Raw genomic sequence first — 9,563 nt, 5'->3', positions numbered from 1 at the left:
GTCTGGTAAATTGGTATTTTAGTAGAAAGTATTCCAATCTCTCAGAATACTTCCTGTTCCTTTTCCAAGATACAGGGTTCTTAGTGTATGTATTCCATTACAGAGTTACTGACCAGTGTAACCAACCCATTCCTTCAGAGTTAAGAAGTCCTGAAGCCAAACAAAGGTCACATTGAAACAGTAACTCTTGTTAAATCAAAATGAGGCCATGAATTAGAAAACAATGAAGTGTCTATGGAATGGCTTAGAGGAAAGAAAGAGATGATGAAAATGATGTAACTATAATCCACAGAATTATTCTAGAAAAATTATTCATAAAATGACTTTATGATCATGTACTACAGAGACTAGGGATTTGTATTAGAGAGCACAAAATATTAGTCACACATTTTATCTCGGACTGTGAATCTTAAATATGTAAAATAACAGTTCTTTTACGCAGGGTCACACCATTTTATTCAGTTCTATTTTGGTCAAACTAGTGTAACTATTGTAAATTGGTTTCATGATAAGTTATGTTCTTTATCCAGATTGTTGATTCCTTGCTCTCTGGATTCAAGAAATGGCCAGTCAGAACATTTAATAATCATCTAAAATTGATTACCTCACTACTTATTTCTAATATAAGTTATGGTTTATGGGGGGGGGGACTTGCATGCTTCTTCTTGGCCATCTCTTTCTGTGCTGGGACTACACCCGCTTTACAGTTTGTCAGTTGGAGGACACTCATTTACTCATCTATTTTCCTTCTCACTGAACAGTTAAGGTCCAGTCTTGAAGCAGTTGCAGGACTTGCTTTCTGGGCAGCAGAAACAGGATTAGGTGGTCAAAGCAATTTTCAACTCTATAGTGTGAGATATGCCTAAGCTACCAAAGACAGAAATGATCAACAGCATTTGAGGAAAATGGAAAGAAATTCTTAATTACTGGAAACAATAGGGAATAGAAACAGATTAGATCAGTGATGCATATAAAGTAAATAAAATTTAAAAAGTGAAAACAGGAATTTTCTTTTGATGTAGGTGGGTCTTGTTTCTATGTATTGCTTTCATTGGTTAATTAATAAAGAAACTGCTTGGTCTGATAGGTCAGAACATAGGTGGGTAGACATAACAGAATGCTGGGAAGAAGGCAGTGAGGCAGTTGCTATGACTCTCCTCTCTGAGACAGCTTCAGATTAGAATCCTCCTGGTAAGCCACCACCTCATGGCGCTACACAGATTATTAGAAATGGGTTAGATCAATATGTAAAAGTTAGTCAATAAGAGGCTACAGATAATGGGCCAGGCAGTGTTTAAAAGAGTACAGTTTCCATGTAATTATTTCGGGTAAAGCTAGCTGGGCGGGTGGCAGGAAGCAGCCCACCACTCCTTTTACAATCTTTTTTAAAAAACATAAATATAATTTTTAAAAGCACACAGTTATACTGACTTTGAAAAAGAGAAAAACATTCCCTGGTAGAGAGATTGACATTAAAAAGATATTACTTCACCATGCCCCTATGTGCAATTCAGCTGCTGAGACCTGTGACCTGAAACACACAGCTACAGCTAATGGATATAATGACAGGCAGGATTGAACATATAAGCATAGTAGAGTTCCCTTGTTAGAAATTCAATATTTATTGACTCAAGCTAACCTTCCCAAATTGTACACCCCAAATCTATCCTGCCTTCATTCACACGACATAGATTAACACATGCTGGGAAATTACAAAATCACTGATCCTGTCACATTTAGATGCTATTTCATAATGGTGACTCCAGCAGCTGTTTGCTTACTGACAGTGTATGCAGTAAACTATTCCTCCTCTTCTGGTCTGAAGGTGGAAGCCATGCTCCACATAAAAATCCTTTTCCTGTTAATGAAATAGACAATTGACAATATGACTCGAATTTTTAATTTTAGAGCTCAGTGGTGGTTGAGTTCTTTAATCTAAGAATTGCTCTGGGGAGCAATGGCATGGGATCAAGGCTACCTTATCCAACATAAACATGTTTCTGTCTCAGAAACATTTTTCTACAGTGCTGGAGGTACTTCTATTCTAGAATTAATATGCCTTCCCAGGAATAAATCATTCACACACTTAAAGTTTAATAGACTTGAATTCCTTTAATAACAGTATGCATTCAATGGTGGTTAATGCTAGAAGAGGAGACAACCTGGCCCAGATTTTGCATTACACATACGCTGTCATCCTTAAGTCTTTTTTTTTAGGTTCAGACCTGAGGTTATACATTGAACAGTTTAAATAGAGACAGGAGGATGCAAGTCTAGCCACTTAGGCAGATGGAGATTTACAGATCAAAACTATCTTTTAGATTATGCATTATGATTAAAATAAAATATATGAGTACCTTATTGGAGATAAACTCATATTTGTGGCTATAGTTAAATAGTCAACCATCTTTAAAAGACTTTTATTGTCAGTTCTCTCCTGATCATTCACTGTACTTTTCCCTCATTTTGTGGAGATTTTGGCTTGGAAAATTCTTTAAGCACCAAGTCTAAGTTAGTTTCTGATGCTATCAATCTTCTAAATCATCAAGGCTGAGGTAAAGATGAACTTAGAACAACCAATCACACCTTACTGCTATTAATGACATTTTCATGGGGCTATGATAAAAAATAAATAAATGAAATATTTTTTCTTGAAGCTAAAGCCAACTGTGATGTCTGAAGTCTTTACAAAATCATTTTCAGATATAGAGTTTTCTTCTGTGTGAGTTTATCCCTAGTTCCTGACTTTGAATTGAAACACATAGGCTTTAAAACATTTAGAGAACTAGAAACATGGCTGGGCAGTTGAGAAATGTACAATTCCAGGACCAAGGTCTAATTTTTGACAACTTCCTGTAACTTCTGCTAGAAAATCCAAGGGTCTAACATTATCAGAAACCAGTATGCACATTCACATACCCACAGAAAAACACACTGATATCACATAATCAAAATAAAAACAACTCTTTAAACATATTTTCACACATGAATGTTTTTCTCTTGTAAGAATTCATCCCTATAATACAGGTGTTAAGGTACCCAATGGCTTACAGAGTTTTTCTTCACCATGAAGCAATCAGGTAGGCTTGAAGTCTGAGAAATCAATTCTTCTAAGTTGATGGAAAAAATCATTTGGGAAGACTTATGAAGTGAGTCAGGGTTCAGGGTCAGGTGTCTCTCTCATTGGCTCTGGATTCAGAAACAAAATGTGTTTCTTTGTCTTGATTTTAGAGTCAGAATGTATTTCTTTGGCTCCAGTTTCAGAGTCAAAATCACGTACTTCACTGGCTCTGGTTTCAGGGTCTGGATGGTTTTTTGACTGGCCCATTTTCCCTACACATAGGGCTTCATAAATTCACAAATTCAGTTTACCATGAGTTTGTAAGTACAAACAGTATAAAAAGGGCATCGTAATGCTTGAAAAGATTGTTAACATTGTCAAATTTATTTCTACAGAAGCAATATCCTTGTGTTGTAGACAGAGGATTCTTGTTTATTCCTAGCTGCTCAGACCAGAAATAATCACAAAGAATCTACATTAATTAAAACACTGCTTGGTCTAAAATTAGCTCAGGATTCTTATTAGCTAACTCTGACACCTTAAATTAACTCATTCCAATTATTTTGTATTTTACCACAAAACTTGTGATTTACCAGTAAGGGCATCTCTCTCCTTCAGCAGATACATAGAGTCTGACTCCACTTTCTTTTCTCCACTATCTCTGCTTGGAATTCCTGCCTTGCTCTATGATACCCTGCCATAGGCCCAAAGCAGCTTCTTTATTAAACAATGGCAACAAAATACATTCACAGCACACAGAGGAGAATCCCAAATCATTATGTAGCTGATTATAAGTGTTTTCGCTGAAGATCTTACCAAATACTTTATAATAGCAAGTCCTCAAAATCTTTTTCATGTAGTCAATGTCTATTGTAATATGCAAAGATTTTAACAGATTGTTGCACACAAAAGTTTTACTCCTATATAAAGTACAAAACTTTATCACACTGAATACATTTATAGGGTTTCTCTGTAGTATGATTTTTTTCCCATGGTTTAGATTATTCATAAATGCAAATGCTTTACCACACTGATTACATTCATAGAGTTTATCTCCAGTGTGTGATCTTTTATGCATTTGAAGAGTATTGTGAAGTGCAAAGTCTTTACCACACTCATTACATTCATAGGGTTTCTCTCCAGCATGTGTTAGTTCGTCTTTGAAGATGACTATTATAAACAAAGACTTTACTACACTAATTACATACATAATGTCTCTCTCCAGTATGTGTTTTTCATGGCTGTGAAGATGACTGTGCCATGCAAAGGCTTTAGCACATTGATTACATTCGTAAGGTTGCTCTCCAGTATGGATTCTTTCATGACTTTGAAGATGACAGTGCTGTGCGAAGGCTTTACAACACTGATTACATTCATAATGTTACTCTCCAGTATGGGTTTTTTTATGTTTTTGAAGACTACTGTGACATGCAAAGGCTTTAGCAGACTGATTACATTCATAGGGTTTCTCTCCAGTATGAGTTTTTATGTGTTTGGAGAGTACAGTGACATTCAAAGGCTCTACCACCCTGATTACATTCATAATGTTACTCTCCAGTTTGGGTTCTTTCATGACTTTGTAGATTACTGTGACATGCAAAGGCTTTACCACACTGATTACATTCATTGGGTTTCTCTCCAGTATGGGTTATTTTATGTTTTCGAAGACTACTGTGACATGCAAAGGCCTTAGCACATTGATTACATTCATAAGGTTTCTCTCCAGTATGGGTTCTTTCATGACTTTGAAGATGACTATGCTGGGTGAAGGCTTAATCACACTGAATACATTCATAGGGTTTCTCTCCAGTATGGATTTTTTCATGCCTTTGTAGATCACTGTGATATGCAAAGGCTTTACCACACTGATTACATACATAGGGTTTCTCTCCAGTATGGATTTTTTCATGACTTTGCGGATTACTGTGACATGCAAACGCTTTACCACACTGATTACATTCATAGGGTTTCTCTCCAGTATGGGTTCTTTTATGGTTTCGAAGACAACTGTGACTTGCAAATGTTTTAGCACATTGATTACATTCATAGGGTTTTTCTCCACTTATGGGTTCTTTCATGACTTTGTAGATAACTGTGACATGCAAAGGCTTTACCACACTCATTACATTCATAGGGTTTCTCTCCAGTATGGGTTCTTTTATGTTTTCGAAGACTACTGTGACATGCAAAGGCTTTACCACACTGATTACATTCATAGGGTTTCTCTCCAGTATGGGTTCTTTCATGATGTTGAAGATGACTGTGCTGTGCGAAAGCCTTACCACACTGAATACATTCATAGGGTTTCTCTCCAGTATGGGTTATTTTATGTCTTTGAAGATTACTGTGGCGTGAAAAGGCTTTAGCACACTGATTACATTCATAGGGTTTCTCTCCAGTATGGATTCTTTCATGCCTTTGTAGATCATTGTGATATTCAAAGACTTTACCACACTGATTACATTCATAGGGTTTCTTTCTAGTATGGGTTCTTTCATGACTTTGAAGATGAATGCGCTGTGTGAAGGCTTTACCACACTGAATACATTCATAGGGTTTCTCTCCAGTATGGGTTATTTTATGTTTTTGAAGACTACTGTGATATGCAAAGGCTTTACCACACTGATTACATTCATAAGGTTTCTCTCCAGTATGGGTTCTTTTATGACTTTGAAGTTGACTGTGCTGTGCGTAGGCCTTACCACACTGATTACATTCATAGGGTTTCTCTCCAGTATGGGTTATTTTATGTTTTCGAAGACTACTGTGACATGCAAAGGCTTTACCACACTGATTACATTCATAAGGTTTCTCTCCAGTATGGGTTCTTTTATGACTTTGAAGTTGACTGTGCTGTGCGTAGGCCTTACCACACTGATTACATTCATAGGGTTTCTCTCCAGTATGGGTTATTTTATGTTTTCGAAGACTACTGTGACATGCAAAGGCTTTACCACACTGATTGCAATCATAGGGTTTCTTTCCAGTATGGGATCTTTCATGCCTTTGTAGATGACTGTGCTGTGTGAAAGCTTTACCACATTGATTACATCCATAGGGCTTCTCTCCAGTATGAGTATTTTCATGCCTTTTAAGATCACTGTAATGTGCAAAGGTTTTACTACACTGATTACAATCATAGGATTTAACTCCAGTGCATGATCTTTGATGCATTTGAAGATGACTGTGATGTGAAAAGGCATTACCAAACTCATTTCCTTCATAGGGTTTTAATGTAGTATGTGTTTTTTCATGACTGTGAAGATGATTGTCACATGCAAAGGTTTTAACACATTGAGTATACGCAGAACTTTTCTTTCTAGTTTGACTTTTTTCATGCCTACAATTGTAATGGTACATGTGAAAGCATTACTACATTTAATACATTGCTGAATATTTTTATCTGAATAAATTAATTTTACAATTTAGTCCTATTTTAATCTTGCTTTCCCCCTTCATTAAGGCTTGCTTTTCATCTTTGAAGATAACTGATAACAGCCTTTAATACATGGTTCACATTTACAGAATCTTTTTTTCTGTATGAGAATTTTCATGTATTTGAAGAAAACTAAAAAAACTCAGAGCTTTACCACTCTTATTGTATTCATAACGTTTCCTATACTGTGAGTGATGATACATTTGCTAAGTGAACTAGGACAAACCTAAGTATTTACACAGTTCTAGTACTCATGGTGCTTTTCTGAAATGTGAGTTTGTTGATATATTAACAATGAGACTGGAAAATCAATTACTTGTATACGTGTATAACAAATTGAACAAGTATATTTAATATGGGGACTGCTACATATTTTCTATTTGTTCTGAGAGAGGTATATTATATCTTTTCACATCCCTATGCTCATGTGTCTTGTATACAGAGTAATATATGATGTACCTAGTAAAGGAAGAATAACAAATTTAAGGTTTCTACATTGAGTTCACCCAATTTGACTTTCTGTCCTCATAGACTTGTGGTATATGGATTAAGGCAACTCCAAAACAGCTGGCCCTTGATTCCTAACCCTAAATGCCCCCTCACTAAACTTAACACAGTCACAAGTATATGGGTTAAATTACTTTTCTATATATTTTAACTATTTTTATATGGACTATTAGTGCAATAGATAGTTTTGGAGATCTACTTATCTCCTATTCAACATGTATATCTTTTATAATATGAATAATATGAGATAAATGGATTGACAACTTTACAGTATAGCTCTCATTGTATTAAGATTCAAATGGTAATATAGGTTAAGACATTGTTTTCTTCTTTCTTAAAAGAATGACTTGCAAATATAATTCACCTATCTAAAATTAAGGTGTATGATTTTGTGAGAATTTAATAAACAGCAATGCACTTTATTATTTATACTGTTGCTTTTGTTTAAAACATATAGGATTAATTACAAATTCTTCAGAGGTACATTTGTATCAGCTTATACATGAAAATTACCTGTCATGTCTTCTAGAATTTTGACAATGTTCTTCAATATTATGGTCTTCCCAACTGTATCCTAAAATATAATGCCAGAAATTGTATGTTTTATATTAAGAATTGTAAAAAATTTAGTTACCATTTGCAGCAAACCTTACAACCAAGCCTGATTGATTTGCCCCATTCTTCTTTCTCAATCATATTACAAAAGAGCATCATTAGCCCATGAATAGTTGTCCCCTTATAAGATAATACAGTCTTACCTATAGTAGTGAGGTTTCTGTAGGTCTCTACCATCACATCTTTGTAGAGATTCTTCTGGGAAGGATTCAGCAAAGTCCATTCTTCCCAAGTGAAGTTGACATGCACATCATCATAGGTCAATGAATCCTAAAATATTCCATACGGGTATACAACAGAAAGTATTATTTTGACAACATAATTTAATCACCAAGTCACTTCAGAGCAAACTCTCACTCTTCCTGGAGGACTGACTATGGGGTCTGTGAGAAGATTGCTAATGGCAACTTAGACCCCATGTATGCCTGAAAATGGGGGAATGAATATGGCTCTTGGAGGCAGCAAATATGCCTCTGCCATGTTGTACTATGTGGAGCAAGCAGGCAGACCATATTTGCTCTACCAATGGCACACCTTAAGTTCATAAGAAATGCTTAGCATTTTAAGAAGTGCTCCTAATTTTTCAAAAATAGAAGATAATGACAGTTTCTAGGATCAATACAGTTGTAGCTTCCAAGATGATATAGGATTCCCCTTTGTAAGCTGTAAATATGTTTTATTCCCATTGGTTAATACAAAAAAAAACTGCTTTGGGCTTATGGCAGCACATGATAGAGCAAGGTGGGAATTCAAAGCAAAGATAGAGGTGAAAAGAAAGGAGAGTCAGGGAGATACCATGTAGCTGCCAAAGGAGACAGATGCCAGATGGAACCTTACTGGTAGGCTACAACCATTGGCAATACACAGATTAATAGAAATGGGTTAATTTAGGATGTGTTACTAAATAAGAAGCCAAAGCTATTGACCAAGCAGCATAGTAATCTATATATTTTCTGTGTAATTATTTCTGGGCAGCCAGGAAACAAACAAAAACCCTCTGACAACAGAATGGTGTCAAAATGAGGCAACTTCATCAACAAAAAAAAACCTGAGAGAGTTAAAAAATCTAGACATAAAGGAACAGAGTTAAGTAAGACTTCTTGGAAGCCACACATTTTTCCAGATGGGCTTTGTTTGCTGGCAGCAAGCAAGGGTGTCACAGCTCCTATCAGAGAGATCTTTCTGACTCAGCATTGGCAACAATTGATGCACAGCTTCTTTAGGGAATGGCTTTCTGGTTTGTGCTGGCACAAATAGCTCTGACTCTTTTCAGAGGTACTGCACTGAAATGAGGTCTGTGTGCACCATGTTACAAATTGCTTAGTCGAGACAGTTGTGCCAAGTCCCTGGAGCTGGGGCAGAGAAAATGGCTCACAGAGTTGGCAATAAACATAGCTCTGCATGTTGGACTAAGTAGAGCAAGCAGGCAGGGTTGAGGAGTTGGTCCTAGACATGCCTGTTTAGCATTTTAAAAAAGTGCTTCTATTCAGAAAATAATTACAAATGTGCAAATAAACAGATTCAGATTAAAAGACAGTGTATAAATGTAAGCAAGCTTGGGAGAGAGAAGACAGTCACAGATTAAAGGAGTAAAATAAAATAAGCCATGTAAAGATGGGAAATACACAGAGAGTATAGATTACATGCTTTATTGTATTTTCTTTGAGTTTTTTGACTGTGAATGAGTTAAGTACAGAGAGACATTTCATCTTATGGGCTGCTAAGCCAAGCCAATATATAGTTTAAAGGTATCTTGACTTCAAAATTTGGGTCAAAGGATATGTTGCTTTGGAAAAAAGGTTTTGCTTTTGTTTCTGCAGAGAATGAGAACCTGTTGATTCCTTCCAGAATAAGATGGTTTGATGGACCAAGATCCCCTGATAGGTTCCATGAACCCTCAACAATACTTAGCCCAACAAAAAGCAGAAAGCAGTTTGCAGAAAA

The 9,563-nt window shown here is 36.0% G+C and overlaps 1 protein-coding gene across 1 annotated transcript; it reads right to left on the bottom strand.

Moving 5' to 3' along the window:
* Window positions 1-4,833: 4,833 nt before the first annotated feature.
* On the bottom strand, window positions 4,834-7,874 carry LOC148123194 (uncharacterized). Its single transcript, XM_087898236.1, has 4 exons — window positions 7,763-7,874; window positions 7,518-7,578; window positions 5,124-6,149; window positions 4,834-5,047 (listed from the first exon to the last, which is right to left on the bottom strand). The coding sequence occupies exons 1-4, from the start codon at window positions 7,794-7,796 to the stop codon at window positions 4,834-4,836; spliced, it is 1,335 nt and encodes a 444-aa protein (XP_087754362.1). The 5' UTR covers window positions 7,797-7,874.
* Window positions 7,875-9,563: the final 1,689 nt, after the last annotated feature.

The sequence above is a fragment of the Myodes glareolus genome, chromosome 2, assembly GCF_982192425.1.
Source record: "Myodes glareolus chromosome 2, mMyoGla1.1, whole genome shotgun sequence".
Taxonomy (NCBI): domain Eukaryota; kingdom Metazoa; phylum Chordata; class Mammalia; order Rodentia; family Cricetidae; genus Myodes; species Myodes glareolus.
Note: the sequence above shows the minus strand (reverse complement) of the source record. Positions and strands in the feature narration are given on the sequence as shown.

What these genes read in the sequence shown, in the direction of transcription:
- LOC148123194 (XM_087898236.1), bottom strand. Translation starts at nt 7,796, where the DNA reads ATGGTAGAGACCTACAGAAACCTCACTACTATAG. An exon ending in CAGAAACCTCACTACTATAG is followed by an intron (nt 7,579 to 7,762) that starts GTAAGACTGTAT and finishes ATTATATTTTAG; the next exon opens with GATACAGTTGGGAAGACCAT. An exon ending in AATTCTAGAAGACATGACAG is followed by an intron (nt 6,150 to 7,517) that starts GTAATTTTCATG and finishes TGATCTTAAAAG; the next exon opens with GCATGAAAATACTCATACTG.